Consider the following 22,251-nt stretch of genomic DNA (forward strand, 5'->3'; position numbering starts at 1 on the left):
AGGGGCCCAGTCCCCAGGGGTGGAATGGTCCCAGACACTGAAATGGGGCGGGGGTTCTGGATGGGGTTGTGGGCAGGGGTGGAGACGTGAGGCCTGCAGGATGGCAGCCACTCACTCCCTTTCCTCTCCACTTTTACAGGTAGTTGTCTTCAGCCGTGTCGGTTCCGCCCGGCGAGTCCTGGACCTCTGCATCCGTGCTGTCGTCGTCGGGGGCCAGCGCCTCGATGTCTTGCTCGATGCCCGCCAGCAGCCGGTGGAAGGTCTGCGCCTCTGGACGCTGCGAGGCCCCGTCGTAGCTGCGCACGGCCGACGCGGACGCGGAGCTCATGCTGCGCTTGATGCGGCCGAAGCTGTCGGTGAGGATGCCGCCGTCGCGGATGCCCACGTCCTCCAGGAAGCCCTCGAAGTAGCCGATGTCCTGGTCGGGGATGAAGGGCCGCATCCCTGGGGGTGGAGGGGGCAGCATGAGGCCCAGGGCTTCGGGCCTCATCCCTCCCTCCTGACCCCCTTTTGTAGAGGAACCCGCTTCTCCCTAGATGGGAGTTCACTTCGGGCCAGACACTGCGCCTTCACTTCCTACAAGCCTGGTTGCATTAGAGTGGTCCTCCGTGGACTCTTTTTTTGGTTTTTGGGTCACACCCTGCAGCGCTCAGGGGCTACTCCTGGCTCTACGCTCAGAAATCGCTCCTGGCAGGCTCAGGGGACCATATGGGATGTCGGGATTCGAACCACCGTTCTTCTGCAAGCAAGGCAAACACCCTATCTCTCCGGTCCTGCACTGTGACCTTCTTTAAACAACTGCTTTGAGCCTTTCCTCCCTCTGGAGGAAAACTGATAGGCAGCAGCCCCTGTGACTCCTGTCAAAATGGTCGTTTTATTTCTATTGCTATTTGTGTGTGGAACATAGATGTTTGTCGGGCCAGAATGATAGTACAGCGGGTAGGGAACTTACCTTGCACTCAAGCCGACCTGGGTTTGATTCCAGGCATCCCATTCCATATGGTTCCCTGAACATAGTCAGGAGTGATCCCTGAGCTCAGAGACAGGAGTAAGCTCTGAGCAATGTTGGGTGTGGCCCAGAGACAAAACAAACTACCAAAACAAAAAACAAAAACAAACAAACAAAACTAATCCCAAAACAACGCCCCCCCCAATTCAAAATAAACAACCCCTAAAACTTCCGAACTTTGCTTCTCTAAATTCTCAATTTCCTCATCTGTAAAATGGGGGTGAGGTGGGAAAAATATACTTTTTATTTCTCAGAAAGTTTTTAAGGAAATGGTGGTTGGCACAGGGTCACTTGCCAAATATCTATGGCTTATTAATATTAGCCCTTTTGTAGCTGTTACTGCTCATCCTTCTTTTCTTTTTTCTTTTTATGGGTCACACCCGGCTGCGCTCAGGGATTACTCCTGGCTCTGCTCTCAGAAATCATTCCTGGCAGGCACGAGGGACCATATGGGATGCCGGGACTCAAAAACACCATCTGTCCTGGATTGGCTGTGTGCAAGGCAAATGCCCTATCATTGTGCTATCTTTCCAGCCCCTGTTCATCCTTCTTACTGCGTGATCCTGCATTATTTCTGAGTCTCTCTGAACTGGAGCCCCCACTTGGCTCAGTTAGGAAGAATCAGTCCCATATTTGCTGTGAAGAAGAATGGAGTGGTACTGGGACCATACTTAGTGGGGTTTGGGGCTACTCCCCAAAGTGGAAGAGCTCAAACTTTAGCCTCCAGCATGCAAAGTGGACAGAGTTCTCTCTCTCTCTCTCTCTCTCTCTCTCTCTCTCTCTCTCTCTCTCTCTCTCTCTCTCTCTCTCTCTCTCTCTCTCTCTCTCTCTCTCTCCCAGAAATGTTCTTCTTAGCAGCTCTGTGGCTACAGGCAAGTCCTTCCCCTTTCTGCTCTCTCTTCCTAAATCCCCAGAATCTCATTGTCTCGCTTGATAGGGGACAAGGAGTTGTTAGGGTCTGGCTCAGACTTTTAAAGGCCCTTTGGGCTTTTGGCTTGACCTAGGGGCTGGGAAGGAAGGGGCACAGATGCTCACCAAGAAGGAGGAACTTGCGCCGGTCCCCATAAAGCTTCAGCAGGTCCTCACAGTATTTCTGGATGGGCAGCCCCAGCCGGTATTCCCGTAGCAGCAGCGCAAACTGTTGGAGCTCAGGGGGCCCCAGTTTACTCCTCAGCTGGGGGCACATACTGGAGATCAGTGCCAGGGAACAACCCTCAAGCCCAACTGCTGCCCAAGTAAAGTCTCCCAGCCATTTCTAAGGGCTATTTGGCTCCAAACTCTTTCTTGGCCTACAAGAGAGCTTGCAGACTCTCGGGGTGCATCTAATAATCCTGGCAATATCCGAGCCCTGTGTTGACCAGCCCTGTGATGTGGGAGGAGGTGACTATCTCCCCAGTGCTCATTTTTCTCATCTGAAATTTTCTCATCTGCAAAGTGAAAATAATAAAGGCATTTCCCTCTCAGGATCTTGAAAGGATCTAAAGACATGCTGTAGTGATAGCATAGCAGGTAGGGCATTTACCTTGCATGTGGCTGACCTAGGTTTGATCCCTGGCATTTCATATGGTCCCCTGAATGCAGAGGTAGGAGTAATCCCTGAGTACCACCAGGTGTGATTGAGGGAGAGAGATAGAGAGAGAGAGAGAGAGAGAGAGAGAGAGAGAGAGAGAGAGAGAGAGAGAGAGAAGAGAAGAGAGAAGAGATATGAACCAGAGAGAGAGTACAGCAAGGAGGGTGGTTGCCTTACATGTGGTTAACCCAGATTTTTTTTGGGTTTTGGGTTTTGGGTCACACCTGGCGGTGCTCAGGGGTTATTCCTGGTTTCATGCTCAGAAATTGCTCCTAGCAGGCACGGGGGATCATATGGAACACCGGGATTCGAACCGATGACCTCCTGCATGAAAGGCAAACGCCTTACCTCCATGCTATCTCTCCGGCCCCAGATTTTGATCCCCAATATTCTATGTGATCCCCCTGAGCCCTGCTAGAAGTGATCCCTGAGAAGAGAGGCAGGAATAAACCTTGAACACTGCTAGCTGTGGCCCAAAAATATAAAAGAAAAAAAGATAAGAGAGATAGTTTAGGGGTTAAGGCACATGTCTTGCATACAGCTGAGCCTTGTTCCATCTCAGGCACTACATGGCCCCCTGAACATTACTGGATGAAGTCCTGAAGGCCTGATCACTGCTGGTCTGGGAAATCACTGAGAATGTGGTGCTCTTCAAACTCTCACATTAAACTCTGAGCACAGATTCAGAGGCCTTCCGCCCTCCCCATCCCAAATCTAAAATTTATTTTATAGCAGACAGTACTAGCATGGAATACCAGAGTAGGTTCTCAAATTAGACATTAAAGAGACAGGATTCTCTCAACAGGTAGGAAGCTTCCTGAGCATTCTCTGCAACAGTCCTCATGCAGCAGCATAAAAGGACTTGTGTCTTCCCTTATAGTTCCAGAAAGTCACAACAAGACAAATAAATTTTTTTATAGATCCTTAAGTTGAGTAAGGTCTTGTGTCTCCCTCCATCCATCTCACCTTCATCCACCTCTATCCAGGACTCAATAATTAATATGTTTTTCAACAGTCTTGTGCTTCTCTATAATGCGGAGTGACTTGTGAGTCCTGACTGCTCTCTGCTGCTCCAGCCTCTCATCCCTGGGGTATGCAGTTTCCCAGCTTACCGTGATCATGTAATCCTGCAGTTGCTCAAGGCTCAGGCCACTGTGGTCACTGCTGCAGTGGGAGCCATGGAATGAGGGTGTGGATGTGCCACTGTAACAGGCTTCAAATGTATCCTGGGATCCATTGCTGGAGGCACAGTGGGAGGGGAGGGAAACCTCTCAGACTCTCTTCCTGTGGTTGGCTACAGGAGGAGGGTCCTCACTACCTCTGAAGCTGATTGCCCTCTGTGCTCAGGCCAGATCTCTCTGCCTTCTTTTTTTCTTAATATCTCACCTTTGGCCTTTGTACATGCAGTTTCCTCTTCTTAGAATAGCCCTAACCCCACCCCCCACTTTCACTCAGCTACTGGCTATTTGTCATCAGATCTTAACTCTCACCTCCTCAGGAAATTTTCCTTGGTCCTCCCAGACAAGAATTGACCTTTTGTTAAACTTGGTCACAAACATGCCAGAGATAAATCAAAGGGCTGGAGTTTGTATGGAATCCCCTCTCTAGTACCACCTGATTCTTCAAGCACCACCAGGGGTGACAAGGAATGCACCAGAAGTAGTTCCTGAAAACCACCAAGTGTGGCCCTCCAAATCAAAATCACTGGAGAGATGTTACAGTGGGCAAGGCACTTGTCTTGCACATGACCAACCTAGTTTCAATCTCCAGCATCTCATATAATCAATCTCCCAAAGCCTGCTAGGAGTCATCCCTGAGCAAAGGGCCAGGAGTGAACCCTGAGCACAGCGAGTGTGGCCCAAATAAAAACAAAACAAAACCAGAACGCATGGCCTCCAAGTCCATAAAGTCTACCAGGCTCATGCCAGGGTTTCTTGGGGCTCCTTAATCTCTCCTCCAACCTCTCTCCCTCACACGCCTGGCCAAAGCCCCCTTTCTACTGCTCAAACACAGAACTCCATAGCTCTGCTACTTCTGCTACTGAGAACTCTGCTATTCAACCTCCAGGTCCCAGTTCAAAGGTCACTACCTTCCAGAGGTTCGTGGGTGTTCTCAGCTTTCTATGCTTCTCCTTTGTGCTTGATAGCCCTACTGCTTGGGCCCACTACTGTCTCCTACTGTCTCTGCTATCTCCTGGGCTGGGCTATGGACCATGTGAGAGAGAGACCAGGTGTCTTTTTCTCTTGCTTGTCCACTTATGGGCACCCTCTCATGAGTTCTCAACACTCAGCACAGTGCCCAGCATGGGGGGGGGGGGGAGCTGCTGAAATCAAAAGTTAACCTCTGGTTTTATCTTTCAGAACCACCTTCCATCTTACTAACAGGGCAGCAGTGCCACTTGGTGGTCAGGGCTGTGGATTCAGACCCAGCCTGCTCAGGATCCAACCTCGGCAGGTGGCTTACCAGTCTTACCAACCAGCCACAGTGCCTCAAGAGAACCCCAGGTGAAGGTAGGTTCACTTTCCCAATCTGTCTGGTTCTCAGGGATCTTGGAGACACCCAGAAGAACATTGTGTGAGTGCACGCATGGGATGGGGTACAGGTAGGCAAGACTAGCATTCCCAGTTGGGTGATACCCACAAGGAGCTGCAGCAGCTGAAGTCAGCATCATAAGCATAGGTCCCATCCGTGCGGCAGCTCTCACCTACGATCAGCAGACAGAGGGGTAAAAGTCAAAGCAGAGATCAGCAATCTGACTATTCTCCTGGAGGCCCCAACATCAGGCCCCTACACCTGCTCATCAAGTCTGGGTGGTGACTGGAGCATAGAGGGGAGGATACAATTCTGAGGTCTCAGTTTTTACTGCGAACGAAAGGGGCAGCCACAGAAGTTACTGACCAATCCTCAATCCTGCCACAAAATACTGATTCCTCCTCCCCCCAATATTAAGGAATATTTGTTGAAGGCATGAATGGTTTGAAATATGCATTGATTGAATGAGTACCTTTATTTTATTCCTGCGAGATCTGAACTGTATATTTTTCTTTGTTTTGTTTTGTTTGGGAGTCACACCCTGCAGTGCTCAGGGGTTACTCCTGGCTCTGCATTCAGGGATCAGTCCTAACAGTACTCAGGGGAACATTTGGCATGACAAAGAAAGATTGAACCCAGGTCTGCCACATACAAAGAAAACATCACTTTGACCCACAGAAAGCCTGAATTACTATTCATCTTCCCAGTTCCCAGGATGGGCAGGCCTCCAGTCAGTTCCTGTGGCAGGTGCAAGGCAAAAAGGGACTGCACAAAGGGAATTTCCTTCAGTAGCTTTATGGTCAAGCCATGGGACATGAAGCTTTTATAGATTAAAACTTTAGAATCTGGGGCTAGAGAGATAGCACAGCGGTAGGGCATTTCCCTTGCATTTGGCCCACCTGGGAAGGACCCGGTTCGATTCTGGGCATCCCATATGGTTCCTAGCCCGCCAGGGGTGTTTTCTGAGTGCAGAGCCAGGAATAGCCCCTGAGCACCTCTGGGTGTGGCTCAGAAACCAATTAATTAGTCAATCAATAAAGTTTTTTTTTGGGGGGGTACACCAGTTGACTCTCAAGGGTTACTCCTGTCTATGCCACCTGGTTTGGGGGACCATATTGGATGCCAGGGGATCGAACCGAGGTCTGTCTTAGGCTAGTGCTGGCAAGGAAGACGCCTTACTGCTCCATGTCACCACTCTGGCCCCAATCAATAAAGTTTTAAAAAATGAAAATAAAAAACTTTAGAATCAGACACAACTGGGCCTAACTGCTCAGCCTGCCCTTGACCTGCTGTATGACCATAAGCAGTTTATTGACCACTCTGAGCCATATTGTTCTCAACTATAAAACTGGATCAAGAAGGTCTCACAGTATTCTTTCATGCATTAAAATAAAAACAAAACAAAACTAGGCCTGGAGAGAGACTACAAAGTGTAGAACACCTGCCTTGCTGACCCAGGTTCAATCCTAACATTGCCAGGAGTAATTCCTGAGTGCAGAGCCAGGAGTATTGCTAGGTGTGGCATAAAAACTAAAACAAAACAAAACAAAAACAACTCAATATACTTCTCGAATATTTATGATGGCCCTGATCCCAGGGACATCCCAGTGAGGCACTGCAGATACAATAGCTAACAGGACAGACACAAGTGCCAGGGAGAATGAGAAAAACCTGGCACATCCGTACTACCCTTGGTACTTTCAGTAATGATTCCCTGGGTCTCATTTTCATTCCAGCCCTGGATGGCATACAAAGACTAAAATGCTAGCGGGGCAAAATAGATCAGTACCAAGGCAAGACATGAGCTTTGGATCCTGCAAAGGAAACCAGCATGAAAAAGAGACAAGTTGGGCCCGGAGAGATAGCACAGCGGCGTTTGCCTTGCAAGCAGCCGATCCAGGACCAAAGGTGGTTGGTTCGAATCCCGGTGTCCCATATGGTCCCCATGCCTGCCAGGAGCTATTTCTGAGCAGACAGCCAGGAGTCACCCCTGAGCACCGCCAGGTGTGGCCCAAAAACCAAAAGAAAAAAATAAGAAAAGAAAAAGAGACAAGTTTTACTCTCAGGAACTTTGCCTGAATCTGGGTACTGGGACATCAGATGAAGAAGCTAGGCTTGAAGGTGTCACAAAAATGGGCATTTGATTTGAACTCCAGAAGTCAGTGGGCAATAATTCTCATAAAGATCAAGACCCCATATAAGGTTTTCTTGGACTCCGGTCTTGGGAGAGCCTCCTGCCACCCCTTCAAGGCTATTTCACAGAAGACTGGAGGTTGAACACTCACTGCGGCTGCAGAGCCAAGGTCGCTCGGGGGTGGATCTGTAATGGTAGCCAGCCCGGTCCACACACTCAATACTCTGGTCCCCATAGATGATCTGGAAGACCTGGCAAATTAGGGCGCAGGATTCCTCCGCAGTATCCTGGCCCAGGGAGGGGGACAGAAAGTTCAAGTCCTTCTCGGTGACCCAATGCTCCTGTTTTCTAAAACACTTTGGGAGGAGATTCAAGGGGGTCCACATGAACTCACACCCTTTAAACCAGGGGGTCTCAAACTCAATTTACCTGGGGGCCACAGGAGGCAAAGTAGGGGTGATCCTTGAGTGCAAAGTCAATAGTAAGCCTTGAACATTGGGGGGTGTGACCCAAACAACTAAAACAAAACAAAACAAAAAAAGATTCCTCTAGGGCAGGGCCACAAAATGTTGTACGGAGGGCCGCAAACGGCCCAGGGGCCGGGAGTTTGAGACCCCTGCTTTAAATCAATGATGAGGACCTCAAAATTATTCCCTATTCTAGACAACGTGTTGGATCTTAAGCCCCTCTAGAGAATCCAGTGGCAATTTTAACTCTTCTTCCCTGAAAATGTACACCAATATCTTAAATTTTAGAGAGCTTCCTGGGTTCTTCTGAAACTCATCAAAAATGAGCCCCCTATTTTCAGAATAGGGCCCACTGGATTTGTAAAGTGACTATGGGGTGTGAGGAAGAGGAGCCAAGAGATCCTGCAAGGTTTGAGATTGAGCAGATAGACTCAGAGATGGGTCATCAGCTAAAATGCTTGCCTTACTAGTGTGAGGTCCTAAGTTACATCACTGATGCCAAATACTTTGCTGTCTCAGATTTTTGTTTCTTTTCTTTTGGTTTTTGGACCACACCCAGCCATGCTCATGGCTTACTTTTGGTTCTGCACTCAGGGATCACTCCTAAAGAGCTTTGGCGACTCTATAAATTGCCAGGGATCAAACTTGGTTCAGCCACAAGTAAGGTAAATATCCTGCCTGCTGTGCCATCTCTGTGCCCCTGGCCAAAATGAATGTGGCTCTTTGCCTCTTATCATTCTTTTGTATACTGTGGCTCTTTGCCAAGTTTGGGTTTTGTTCTGCTGCTTCTGAGGAGGGACCTCTGAGGAGAGATTTCCGAGCGCCATACCCCAGGCTGTGTCATCGGGGCTCTCCCATCCCTCGGAAACAACTGTATGGGCCAGCGAGCAGGGGCTCCGTGTGTCACATGTTGGGTCATATCTGGCCATTAGTTCTGAGTGTGGAGGATGCAGCACACCCTCACCATCACTGCAGGATTTTTACCCTCACTCAACATGGCAAAATGCAATAGATTATTGTTACAATTAGATGCTTTTGTGTAAGTGTTTGTCTGTTTGGCAGGTCACTGCCAAACTCTGACTGTGGCTCTCTGACTCTCACAGTTTAAAATTTTGGCTCTTTGTATTGAACTTGTTCGCCACCCCTGTGTTAGACTGTAAGCTCCCTAAGAGAAGCCAGCAGGTAAGTCTCATCCTTGTATCCATAGCATGGAGCTCAATGACTACCCTGAAGCTAGCCAATCAAGCTAGCCAAACAAGAAAAAAAAAAAAAAAAAGATGGGGTGAGGGGAATGGATGGCCCTTTAAGTCCATCATCCTTGACCATGTATCTTTACCTGCTTTTCTTTGCCTCCTTGCATGCTTGCTTACTTGCTCTTTTGAACTCATAGAACCATATTCCTTTCCTGCCCTTGCCCCCCTGCATCTTTTGCCCAATTGAAACCTTCCTGCTTTACTGAAAAAGGAAAGCAAGAAAGAAAAGCGTGAATGTCAATGTGAATGGGGGGATCCGGGCCAGAAGGCCACAGCCCCAAGAGGATAGGCGCTGAAGTTCTGAGTTCCAGTGTTGCTTCCTGTGTGTATGACTTGGACTTTTTGGTCCCTGGGTGTTCGAGGGGACAAAGGAGGCAGTGAGTGACAGCTGCTTGTGGGAGATACTGGGGGGCAGTAAACTGAATTAATGCCGATCTGTGTCTGGTGTGGGTAGACAGTGGGTTCACTCTTTCTGTCTGGCGGGGCAGGACAGTGACACCGTTAGAGGAGAGGGCTGGGCTAGAGGCCAGGGTTCGATGAGATCTGTTCGGGTTGGTTCTCATCTTCTCGGGACAGCAGGAAGATGAGGCGTCCTGCAAGTGCCTCCTGGGGTGTCGGCACAAGGGGCCTCTAGGACTCCTCGCAGGGCCCAGGAGGAAGAAGAGGCCCAGAGGCTGGGTGGGCCCCGGGAGGGTCGGGGTGGCCGGGCCGGCGGGGCTCACCCTGTTGGCCACGGCCAGGATGACGAGGTTGCAGTAGGCGTCGGGGCTGGGGTCTCGCGGGTCGAGCGGGTTGGAGCCCGGGTGCCGCCGCTCCCAGCTGCCGCCGCCGCCCGCCGGCCTCCGCTCCCAGCTGCCGCCCAAGGGCTTGCCCGCGCTGCCGCCGCCGCCTCCGCTGCCACCGCCGCCGCCGCCGCCGCCGCCGTGCCGCCGCTCCCAGCTGCCGCCGAACGTCCGGCGCCGCTCCCAGCTCCCCGACGCCCGCGGCCCCGCGCGCTGCCGCTCCAGGCTGCCGCCGCCTCCGCCGCCGCCGCCGCCGCCCGCCGCCGCCGCCCGGCTCTCGGGGCCCGCGCCGCCGCCCCACGCCGCGCGCCAGTCCAGGCTGCAGATGGTGTGCCGCCGCTCCGCCGGGCCCGCGCGCCGCTGCTGCTCCGGCGCCGCGCCCACGCCCGCCGGCCCCGGCTCCCGCGCCGAGCCCCCCGGGCTGCCGTCCACGCCCGCCGGCACCGGGTCCACGCCCAGACCTGGGGGGACCCGCGGGGCGGTCAGCCCCGGCCCAGAGGAAAGAAAGGGAGCCGCTCCCCGTCCGGCCCGCCTGTCGCCCTTGGCCCCGCCCCTGACGGCAGGTCCCACCCACGGACACGCCCTAAAGCTAGCCGGTCCCGCCCACAGCCCCGCCCCACAGGTAGGTAGCCACACCCACAGCCCCGCCCCTGACCTAGGCTCCACCTAAAGCCCCACCCCGTGTCTAATTGGCCCCGCCCACCTCCCAGCCCCGGTCGTAGGCTCCACCCAAAGCCCCGCCTTGTATCTAGTTGGCCACACCCACAACCCCGCCCCTGACCGTAAGCTCCATTCACAGCCCCGCCCCGTAGCTAGTTATTCCCACCCACATCCCCACCCCTTGCCGTGGGCCCCACCTGTAGCCCCGCCCCGTAGCCAGGTAGCCCCACCCACAGCCCCGCCCCATGGCTAGGTAGCCACATCCACATCCCCGCCATTGATAGTAGCCCCGCCCACTGCCCCGCCCTGTAGTACGTAGCCACACCCACATCCCCGCCCCTGGTTTTAACCCCCGCCCACAGCCCCGCCCGTAGTTAATTATCCACACCCACAGCCCGCCTTGATCTGAGGCCTCACCCATAGCCCCGCCCCGTACCTAGTTTGCCACACCCACATCCCCGCCCCGTTTGTAGCCCCCACCCACAGCCACGCCCCATTGACAGGCCCCACCCACAGCCCCGCCCCTAGGCTCAGGCCATTCCTCCTGTGTCCCCGTCCCTAACCTCCGGCTCCATCCTGGCTCTAGCCCTGGACGCAGGCTCCACCCCTGCGGTCCTGCCCCTGGCCAAAGGCTCCCCCTTGCGTCCACACCCGGGGATCCCCACTCCGATTTTCTTTCGGGTCTCGCCCTCGGAGGGCCTCAGACTTGGCCTTGGTTTTAGCGCAGAAGTTTTTCCTCCCGCTAGGGTGTACCCTATCTCAGAGCCCCAGGACTTGAGCCTTTTCTCATGCTGGCCTAACGGTGATGGTCCAGCTGCCTGGATCCGTCGCATGACTCACTCATCCCTGTCCCAGATTTCAGGATTTGGCGGACTGTTTCCTTGATTTTCAACCCCGCCCTCCAATCCCGCCCCTAGCCTCAGCCGCGCCCCCAAGGCCTGGGGCTGACACCCCCCCCCACCGTCTCAGCCAATCGTGAGCTCCGACCTGGCGTAAACTCCGCTCCTAGAACAGACCCCGCCACGCCCCTTCACCGGGCCTTGAACTTGGCTCCCTACCAGGGTCTTGCTTCTTTCTCCAGTTCTGGGTGTCAGATCCCTCCATACTGCGCTTTGGGTTCTGTCTTTTTGCATAACCAAATGCAAACAGGTCATGCAAACGACCCGCCTCTAGCCTCCTGGCACCAGGTTTCACTCATCCATCACCTTGGGGTCGATTCAACCTCAGGGCCTTCCCTGTCCAGGTCACGTCCCTACCCAAGATGAGGCCCATCACCTGGCCCTTTGTACCGGTTTTAAGCACTAGCAGGTGCAGCGCGTCGTCTTGCAGGTACGAGGCGGCGGCGATCTCATGCGTGGGGATGCGGAGGATCAGCTCCTCGTTGTCCCTCCAGGTGAGCAGCAGGCAGCGGGCAGACAGGCTCAGGATGCTGTCCTGCTCCGCCGTAGTCTTCGATGGAAGCTCTTTCAGCTGCTGCAGGATACATGGGGAATCTCTTGAGTTGGGGGGAACAGAGGAGGAGAGCAAGGGGAGCAAAGTCTTGCCCTTCCTCCATGCTCCCCAGAGTCTTACCCTGGCCGTGTCCAGCAGTTGCAGGAGCTCGTCCCGGCTGGAGGGGTTCAGGGAGGATGTCACCCAGGTGAGGTGGCCCAGAAACTGCACGGCACGTAGAGGAGATTGGTGAGCGACGGCAGATAAAAGGCACCCTGAAACCTTAGAAGTCCTGACACTATGCCACTAGACTGAGATTAGAACTACTGAATTATTAATAGTGTGGTAATTGCTATCATTAAGCATGTTGTAGAAGCCTGACAGTCCCAAGAGCAGGATGTACTTTCATTCATATTCTCTTTAAAGATGTGAGGCAACGGCACAGCAAAGCTAAATCATGTGCCTGATATCATAGCTAGCAGAGGCAAGACTGCCCTTCACGCCCCAGAGTTCACTGCTGGCTTAGATTGCTTAAACACAAACCGTTTTAGCCACGAGAGAAGCAAAAGTCATGCTAGCTGCCTGAAAGAAACACCAACAAATTCCCACTTGGCCTGATGGGCTCTGTCCACCCCAAAGCACTGCTGTCAGCCTTGGCCACTGCAAGCCTGTCACTGAAGTCAGGGAGAAAGGAAAGACTGCTTTATCAAATCTGTATGTAAATTTGCCAGGAAAATGATGTTCACGACCAACAACCCAATTCTTTATTCTCAGCTCTATGTTTTCACCTAAGTGTTATTCAGTATGAGAGTTAACTTTCCCCATGATTTTTAGTTTTACTTTTCTAGGTGAATTTCAACAAACATTTCTCTTTATTTTCTAGGAAGTGTCCTGAAAAAAGTAGAAAATGTTAGCTAAATTTGAATTTCACATCAACTATTACTTTTGTTTGTTTGTTTGTTTTTTGGGTCACACTCGGCGGTACTCTGGGGTTACTTCTGGCTCTGCACTCAGAAGTTGCTCCTGGCAGGATCAGGGGACCATAAGGATGCCAGGAATTGAACTGGGGTCCATCTTGTGTTGACCCCGTGTAAGGCAAATGCCCGGCCGCTGTGCTATCGCTCTGGCTCCATGACTATTACTTTTTTTTTGGGGGGGGGGTCACACCTGGCAGCGCTCAGGGGTTACTTCTGGCTCTATGCTCAGAAATTGCCCCTGGCAGGCACAGGGGACCATATGGGATGCCGGGATTTGAACCACTATCCTTCTGCACGCAAAGCAAATGCCTTACCGCCATGCTATCTCTCCGGCCCCAAACTATTATTTTTTAAAAGAAGTTTATAAAAAGTATTTTAGTTCCATGCACAATAGGGGGAGGGGGAATTTGGCTATGTCCAGGGCTTACTCCTCGGTTTGTGCTCAAAGATCATTCCTGGCAATGTTCTAGAGACCATATTGGTGCTGACCCAGGTGGCCAGGAGTAAAGCAAGTGCCCTACCTGATTTCTCTCTGGCTCTTCTATACAATATTTGAGATTTATAAATACTGAAATAAAGTGCTCATTGCTTATCAGAAAGTCAAATCAAAGAACCAAAAGATATTATAGTGGGGAAGGCACTTGCCTTGTACCCTAGGTTTCCTGTCCCCTATGGAGACTGAATAGTGGAGATCCCTGGCAGAAGGTTCACAGTGTAAGGTAGAGGTGTGAATCTAGACTTGCTTCCTCTGTACTCTGCTGTGGATCAGGGCTGATGTGGGGCTGGTGTGGGACTGGTGTGGGAGAGAGGGTGGGCTGTTCTGGTCAGATCCCAGACACACCACCCTGCAAAGAGGACCAGTGACTGCTGCAGCTGAAGGAGTTTGACAGCAGGGAAGGTCACTCCAACCTCCCTCCTCCCTTTGCCTTTCTTGGCTGAAAAGCAGGGGATCAATCTCTTACCAGGGTCCAGGAGACCTTCCTATCAGCCCTACAGGGAATTTAAAGCTGAGATAAATCTTGTTTCACTGGTTATTACCTCCCAGCTTAAACCCTCCTACCTTGACAGAACTTTACAAATATTTCTATGTCAAAAAGGAATAAACACTTCTGGTTATTATTATTATTATTATTATTATTATTATTATTATTATTATTATGGTCATTTATTGGGGGTTGGTGAAGGATCTCAAATTATGGAGGTAAAATCTTAATAAAATGTGTCCCCTTTAAGCTCTGTTGGTCAGTCTCACTTGCATCTCCTTTTCCCATGTACACCTCACCTTCTACCACCCTCCCCACCTGCGCTTCTCACCCAGCACACACCTTGACCTCTTTCTCCAGGTAGTCACACAGCAGAATCTGGGGGTCAATGAGGTAGTCAGGGGGATAAAGGTGCTTCGAGTGCAGGGGCCTGCGGCTCACACTGTTCTGGCGGGCTTCCCTGCGTGATGCCTTGGGGAATACCAGTCGTCGGATAGGTGATACCAAGCCCTGGGGGAGGAGGAAAGTGGAGAAAATAATAATAAAGTCAGAAATGAACCGTCTTATCGAGCACTTACATTTGCTGATTTTTGTGGCATTCGGGCTTCACTAGAAGATGCCCAAAGTTTACTCCTGACTCTGTGTCCAGCGATCACTCCCGGTGTTGTTCAGAAAAGCATATGTGGTGCCAAGGGATCATACTGAGGTTGGCCACATAAAAGACAAATGCTTTTACTCTGGTACTATTTCTCTGGCCCCACATTTCCTAGTTTAATTCTCTCCAAAGTTCTGTGGAAGAGATACCTCTGTGGTCCCCATTTTGCAGATGGAGAAATGAAGCCTCAGATGGAGAAGAAGCTGGCATTACTAGTTAGCAGTGGTGAAGTAATGGTTCACCCTGGAAAGTCTGTTCCCAAATACCCAACCAATTTGGGAGATCCTGCCTGGGGGATTGTATCCTGAATAGACAGACCCACGCTAGAGCAGGGATAGAAAAAGTTGTCATTTTATATATCTGGGTGTGGGGCCCACAAGTATTTGTTAAATTATTCTCTCACTTTGCTAATTATTAGATGTAGATAATAAGTGTATTAGAGAACTTGAGTGATAGTGCAGGGGTTATTGTACTTTCTGGAATGTGACCGTAGCTGCTACCACCCTGGTCCTCTAAACACCACTAGGCATGGCCCCTGAGCACAGAGCTAGGAGTAATTCTTGAGCACCAGAGGACCCAACTCCTCTTGCCCCACAAACAACACATTAGCAAATTAATGAATGGCTGTAGCCCAACCTCTCCCTTCCCCCAAAAAATAAATTCACAAGTTATTAACTTCCCAGTGGAAACTTGCATAAAAATGAATTGGCAAATACTAAAGGCACAAATTTTAGGGCCTTCGTCCCATGCCTAGAGAGTAAAATCTCAAAAAGAACTTGGAGGGTTGGAGGAATGGCTCAGGTGTAATGCACACAATTCGTATGTGTGAGGTCCTGGGTTCAATCCCTGGAACTCTGTGCCTTTCAAACACCATAGAAGCAATGAAGGAAATCAAAGCTCTGCTCTAGAACAGGGCTTCTTTGTTTGTTTGTTTGTTTTTGGTTTTGTTTTTTTAATCTAGTGGTGCTCAGTGTTACTTCTGACTCTGCTCTTAGAAATCACTCCTAGCAGCCTTAGCCATATGGGATGTTGGGGATTAAATTCAGGTCGTTGCATGCAAGGCAAAAACCTTACACACAACACTATAGCTCCAGATCCTAGAGTAGAGCTTCTTAAACTCTTTCCACTTGCCCAAGAAATGCAACAGGGATGAGCACTGCCAGAAACACCTCAAATTCATTAGGCATTTGTTTGTTTGGTTTTTTGTTTGTTTGTTTGTTTTTGGGTCACACCCAGCAGTGCTCAGTGGTTACTCCTGGCTCTTCACTCAGAAATTGCTTCTGATCATATGGGATACCGGATTCGTGAGTCTTGGGTTAGTCCCTGGGTCAGCAGCGTCCATCCCTAGGCCAGCCACTGTGAAAGCAAACGCCTTACGCTGCGCCACCACTCCAGCCCCTCCAATTCGTTTTTTATTTATTTATTTATTTATTTATTTATTTATTTATTTATTTATTTATTTATTTTTTGGTTTTTGGGCCACACCCGTTTGACGCTCAAGGGTTACTCCTGGCTATGTGCTCAGAAATCGCCCCTGGCTTGGGGGGACCATATGGGACGCCGGGGGATCGAACCGCGGTCCGTTCCTTGGCTAGCGCTTGTAAGGCAGACACCTTACCTCTAGCGCCACCTTCCCGGCCCCGTCGTTTTTTATTTTTTATAAACTCCTCCTCCACCATTTAGTTATGACCCTATGTAAGGTCACAAACTCATAGTTTAAGAAGTTAGACTGAGGGCCAGAACAGTGTCGTAGTGGTAAGGCATTTGCCTTGCATGCGGCTGACCGAGAATGGACCCCGGTTAGATCCCGGTGTCCCATATGGCCCCCTGAGCCAAGAGCGATTTCTGAGTGCACAGCCAGGAGTAACTCCTGAGCATCACAGGGTGTGGCCCAAAAATAAAAACCAAGATAAAGGGGCCGGAGAGATAGCATGGAGTTAAGGTGTTTGCCTTTCATGCAGAAGGATGGTGGATTGAATCCCGGCATTTGGGTCACATGGTCCCCTGTGCCTGCCAGGAGCGATTTCTGAGCGTAGAGCCAGGAGTAACCCCTGAGCACTGCCGAGTGTGACCCAAAAACTAAAAAAAAAAAAAAAAAAAAAAAAAAAGAAGAGAAGGTAGGCTGAAGAACTGGAAAAATAACACAGCAAGTAAGGCACTTGCCTTACATGAGATCTGGGTTTGATCCCTGCATCCCATAAGGTCCTCCAAGCACTGCCAGGAGTGGTTCCTAGGTGAAGAGCCTGGAGTAACATCTGAGTATCTCAAATAAAGAAGTCAGGCTGGGGCCAGGGAGACAGCTCAGAGGATTAAGACAAGGCTTTGCATGTGGGAGGCCTGAGTTCCCCCCCGCCCCACCACCTGGATCCCTAAGAAATGCTGCAAGCAACCCAGGGCCCTCTGTGAGCAGGCCCTAACCACAGCTACTTGTGGCCCCAAACAAGCCAACAAGGACAGCAAACACGCAGACCCAAAAGAAGCTAGGTACTAAGCTCTGTGCTCAGGGGCCATGCCTGAGTGCTTGGAGGACCATATGCTACTACCAGGGTAGAAGCAACTGCAGCCACATTCTAGACAAGTATAAAAGAAGCTAGGTTCTCTAATACGGTTCTTGGATCCACAGCAGCAGGGCTTCTTGGGAATTTGAGAGGTCTGTACATCATTCTTTAGGTATATTAAATTAGTACTTGGGGCTGAGACCCTGGGATCTGTGGTTTCTTGATCACAGGGGGTTATTTTTTTGTTTGTTTTCTTTTATTTTCGGGTCACACCCAGCAGTGCTCAGGGCTTACTTCTCCCTTTGCACTCAGGAATTACTCCTGGCACTGCTTGGGGGACCATATGGGAAGCAGAGCTAGAGCCCAGCCGCTTGCAAAGTAAATGCCCTACCCGCTGTACTATTGCTCCAAGTCCACACAGCAGGTTATTTTGATGTATGCACAGCTTAGATTTTAAAACTATTCATGTGGTGCCTGGATGAAGTGCCTGGAAGCTTTGAGAACAAACCATCTGGGAAATGTGCTTTCCAAGCAGAGGCCACAGCATATGAACAAGACCAGAGACTTCAAAGCTGGATGAAAGGCAGCCTGGAGATGAGGGAGGGTAAAGAGGCTATTGTGGAGGAGTGAGAAGGAGGAGTCTGCTGGCGGTTTGGGGGGAGACACTCCTCCTAGACAGTCACTTGGGTCTGTGGATCATTTTGAGCTAAGGTCGGCCCAGGCCCTGAGGTTCTAGAGACATTTTTAGCAGTCCCATAACTGCCTAGAAGAATAATATTTTGGGGTTATTACTCAGATTTAATGATAACCTCTGAAATAACCTGAGAAAACTATCCTTTTGTTTGTTTTGGGGCCACACCTGTCATGCTCAGGGCTTACTGCTGGCTCTGTGTTAAGGGGTCGCTTCTGGTAAAGCTCTGGAAACCATGTAGGGTGGTAGGGATAGGACCAGGGTCACCTATATGCAAGGCAAGATCCTACATGCTGTAACTTCACTTTGGGCCAAGAATAAAAAACAACATACAAAACAACTATCTTGCCAGGCAAATGTAATTTAAAAATTTGGAGTCCTTTTTTTCCTTTCTGTGTGTTTCATGTTTTGTATCACATCTGGCAGAACTCAGGGGTTACTCCTGGCTCTGAGCTCAGGGATCATTCCTGGCAGGCTCGAGGGACCATATGGGATGCCGAAGATCCAGCGCGGGTGCTATTGCTCTAGCCCCTGGAGTTCTTTCTTTATGTGAGTTTCCCTCCTTTCTCTTCACCCTTATCTCATTCCTCAGTTCTGGATAAAAACAAACAAACAAAAGCCTTGTTTTGAGCCCCTTTACATTAAAATGTACACCCAGACAGCTTCTCCAGACTTATCCAAAAAAACTTATTCAAAAAGACATTCCCTCCCACTGAATGGTTTGATGTTAATTTGCTAACTCAACAAGCCAAGAACCCAAGTAAGTAGAGGGAAATTTCCTCTGTCTCTCCACTGAGGTGATGGTTGGATGAGGAAATGGTCATTTATAAAACTTTTCAATGCCAGAGTTGAAGATGCCAAGCAGGCACTTTATCCTGCTTGTGCGAATATATATGTATGTATGAGTGGCATGCAGAGGCACTTATTTAGTCTGTAGTTGCATTATTCCAACCCTGCCTATCTCTGCGATTTCATTTCACCCCCTCACTGCCTGTCCTTCATTCCAAATTCCAGGAAGAACCATTCCAATCCTCCTCACTCATCACATTCCTTATCACACAGCACATTGACACATGTTATTTCTCCTACTGAAACATGTTTCTCATCCTGCTTTCCTTCCACTCATTAGAGCTGAAACTGAAGCTGACGGACCTAAGACTGGATCTGCTACACTTAATCTCTAACGAAGACTTTTGGGCAATTTTGGGGGGTTTGTTTTGTTTGGAGCCATACCCAGAGATGCTCAGGGTTACTCCTGGCTCTGCACTCAGGAATTATGCCTTTCAGGCTTGAGGGACCATATGAAGCTGGCGATCAAACCTGACCACATGCAAGGCAAATACACTACTTGCTATATTATGTCTCTGCCCCCCTCTTTCTTTCTTTCTTTCTTTCTTTCTTTCTTTCTTTCTTTCTTTCTTTCTTTCTTTCTTTCTTTCTTTCTTTCTTTCTTTCTTTCTTTCTTTCTTTCTTTCTTTCTTTCTTTCTTTCTTTCTTTCTTTCTTTCTTTCTTTCTTTCTTTCTTTCTTTCTTTCTTTCTTTCTCTTCTTTCTTTCTTCTTTCTTTCTTTCTTTTCTTTCTTTCTTTCTTTCTTTCTTTCTTTCTTCTTTCTTTCTTTCTTTCTTTCTTTCTTCTTTCTTTCTTTCTTTCTTTCTTTCTTTCTTTCTTTCTTTCTTTCTTTCTTTCTTTCTTTCTTTCTCTTTCTTTCTTTCTTTCTTTCTTTCTTTCTTTCTTTCTTTCTTTCTTCTTTCTTTCTTTCTTTCTTTCTTTCTTTCTTTCTTTCTTTCTTTCTTTCTTTCTTTCTTTCTTTCCTTCCTTCCTTCCTTCCTTTCTTTCTCTTTCTTCCTTCCTTTCTTTCTCTCTTTCTCTCTTTCTTTTTTTCTTTCTTTCTTTCTCTCTCTCTTTCTTTTTCTTTCTTTCTTTCTTTCTTTCTTTCTTTCTTTCTTTCTTTCTTTCTTTCTTTCTTTCTTTCTTTCTTTCTTTCTTTCTTTCTTTCTTTCTTTCTTTCTTTCTTTCTCTCTCTCTCTCTCTCTCTCTCTCTCTCTCTCTCTCTTTCTTTCTTTCTTTCTTTCTTTCTTTCTTTCTTTCTTTCTTTCTTTCTTTCTTTCTTTCTTTCTTTCTTTCTTTCTTTCTTTCTTTCTTTCTTTCTTTCTTTCTCTCTCTCTCTCTCTCTCTCTCTCTCTCTCTCTCTCTTTCTTTTTGGTCACACCTGGCAGCACTCAGGGGCTACTCCTGGCTATATGCTCAGAAATCACTTCTGGCAGGCTTGGGGATCTATAGGGATGCCAGGATTTGAACCGCTGACTAAATGCAAAACCTTACCTCCATGCTATCTTTCCGACCCCATGCCCCCCCCCTTTGTGGTTTTTGGGCCACACACTGTGATGCTCAGGGGTTATTCCTGGCTATGCACTCAGAAATCGCTCCTGGCTCAGGGGATCTAACCATGATCCATCCTAAGTCAGCCTTACCGCCATGTCACTGCTCTGGCCTCTCTGGCCCCGTTTTTGACACTTTCACTTTGTTTTTTTTGTTTTTTTTTGTTTTTTGTTTTTTGTTTTTCGGGCCACACCCATTTGATGCTCAAGGGTTACTCCTGGCCAAGCGCTCAGAAATTGCCCCTGGCTTGGGGGGGGACCATATGGGACGCCGGGGGATCGAACCGCGGTCCTTTCCTTGGCTAGCGCTTGCAAGGCAGACACCTTACCTCTAGCGCCACCTCGCCGGCCCCGACACTTTCACTTTGAATCTTATTGGGCAGGGTCTGCTCACCTGGTCATGCTCCAGGACTATTCCCAGCTCTTTCATCAGGAGTCAAACCTGGCAGTACTCAGGGAACAGGTGGTACAAAGGCTAAAACTCAGGCTTCCTGTTTGCAAACCATATGCTTGGCCTTTGAGCTAATTCTCCACTTCTACTTTGATTGTTTTTGTTTGTCTGTTTGTTTTTTGGACCACACCTGATGGTGCTCAGGGGTCACACCAGATGGTGCTTAGGAGACTATTTGCGGTATCATGATTCAAACCAGGGTCACAGCTTCAGCTTAACTATCTCTTGGGACCATTTTGATTGTAAAAGAAAGAATAGTTGCTGTCCCAGTGGTCAAGGGGGTCTCAGGAGTGGGCATCTGACTCTATCTCTCCCACCCCAGGTACATTGCTGGCTTCACAGATGGCTATGCAAGAATGAATCTAGAGAGATCACACAGCCACTTATTCCAGCCTTTCAGGGCTCTCCATATTTCTCAGAAACATTTTTTTTTTTTTTTGGTTTTTGGGTCACACTCAGCCGCGCTCAGGGGTTACTCCTGGCTTTACACTCAGAAATCGCTCCTGGCAGGCTGGGGGAACCAAATGGAATGCCGGGATTTGAACCACTGACCTTCTGCATGCAAAGCAAATGCCCTACCTCCATGTTATCTCTCTGGCCCCAATTTTTCAGAAACTTTTGAGGATAGCTCTAGCCAGGCTTCCTGGGAGGTATGAGGGAGAACCTCAAGGGCTTCCCAAGAGTGAAGAAAACCAGAAGAGACATGCAGAAAATCAGAATAGAAACTTAGAAGTGGGGAGTCACACCCAGTGGTGCTCAGGGGTTTATAGGGGAGCTGGGGATTAAACCAGGTCGGCCATGTGCAAAGGCAAGCATTTAAATCTGTACTATCTTTCTAGCCCCAGACTAGAAAACTTGTGAGTCAGAAAAGGGTGAAGAACAGTCTCCCAGCCTGAGACCTTGGGTCCCAGTGGGGTGGGCTAGATTGGAACTCCACTGAGCAAAGACATTGGGGTGGGAGTGGGGGTCTCCAGCCTCGCAGCACAGCACAGCCAGGCAAGGTCCTGACCAGGAAGGGGAGGGAAGGGAGGAGTCTGTCTGTCTCTCTATCTGCGAAAAAGCAGGAGAAATCCCAGAAAAGCCAGTGAGGTTCTCTCCCAAAAGACTGTGCCACCAGTCTCCTTAGAACATTGCCTGACCATTCCTGGCAGACACTGAGAGTGGAGGCATAGGTTAGGCACTCTGGAGCTTGAACATCTGTCTCACCAAGAGCGAGGAGAAAACACCTTCTGATGGAGAAGAAAATTCTTCCTGAACCCACTCATTACCCATCACCCCTCGAGTCCCACAGCTTTCTGCTCTCCTGAGGTCGCTTCACTATCCAACATTCCTCCCCACCTTCCACCTACCTTTTTCCCTTTCTTGACTTCATATTCCATGGTGAAGCGTTCTCTGTGTATGGTCACTCTCTTGGCACCCCCAACCCTCTCCCCCCACAATCCCTTTGTTCTTCTTCCTGCCTGGTCGGAAACTCCACCAGCCCTGGAGTTCCTGCCCCTCCCGCTGGACAGTGAGGGGGGCTGGGGCAAAATGAAGGGCCAGAAGTGGCCCTCAGCCAGGGGGCAAGCTATTGCAGGTCAGAGCTGAGGAAGGTGGGGGAATCTCTGATTTTGAAGTCAGAAAATCCCAAATTCTATTTTTACTTCTGCCACTGACTTGGTGCCTCTATCTGGGCAAGGCTGGCCAGTTTCTCTTCTCACAGGCTCAATTACCTGCCCTTCTATGACTGGGCAGTGAAACTGGTTCCCTTTCTGGGTTGTTGGGGTAAGAAATAAATGAG

General features: G+C 49.6%; 2 protein-coding genes across 2 annotated transcripts in view; one reads left to right on the forward strand and one right to left on the reverse strand.

Annotated features, from left to right (window-relative positions):
- Window positions 1-22,251, forward strand: part of COMMD7 (COMM domain containing 7) — a 911,502-nt gene that overhangs the window by 702,761 nt on the left and 186,490 nt on the right. The window lies entirely within an intron of this gene.
- Window positions 56-21,850, reverse strand: CCM2L (CCM2 like scaffold protein). The gene is made up of 10 exons (XM_049779228.1): window positions 21,821-21,850; window positions 14,141-14,308; window positions 11,980-12,063; window positions 11,697-11,880; window positions 9,688-10,208; window positions 7,397-7,532; window positions 5,220-5,283; window positions 3,692-3,818; window positions 2,045-2,183; window positions 56-444 (listed from the first exon to the last, which is right to left on the reverse strand). Exons 1-10 carry the CDS (start codon window positions 21,848-21,850, stop codon window positions 134-136), a joined length of 1,764 nt encoding a protein of 587 aa, XP_049635185.1. The 3' UTR covers window positions 56-133.

This window comes from Suncus etruscus, chromosome 9 (genome assembly GCF_024139225.1).
Source record: "Suncus etruscus isolate mSunEtr1 chromosome 9, mSunEtr1.pri.cur, whole genome shotgun sequence".
Taxonomy (NCBI): Eukaryota; Metazoa; Chordata; class Mammalia; order Eulipotyphla; family Soricidae; genus Suncus; species Suncus etruscus.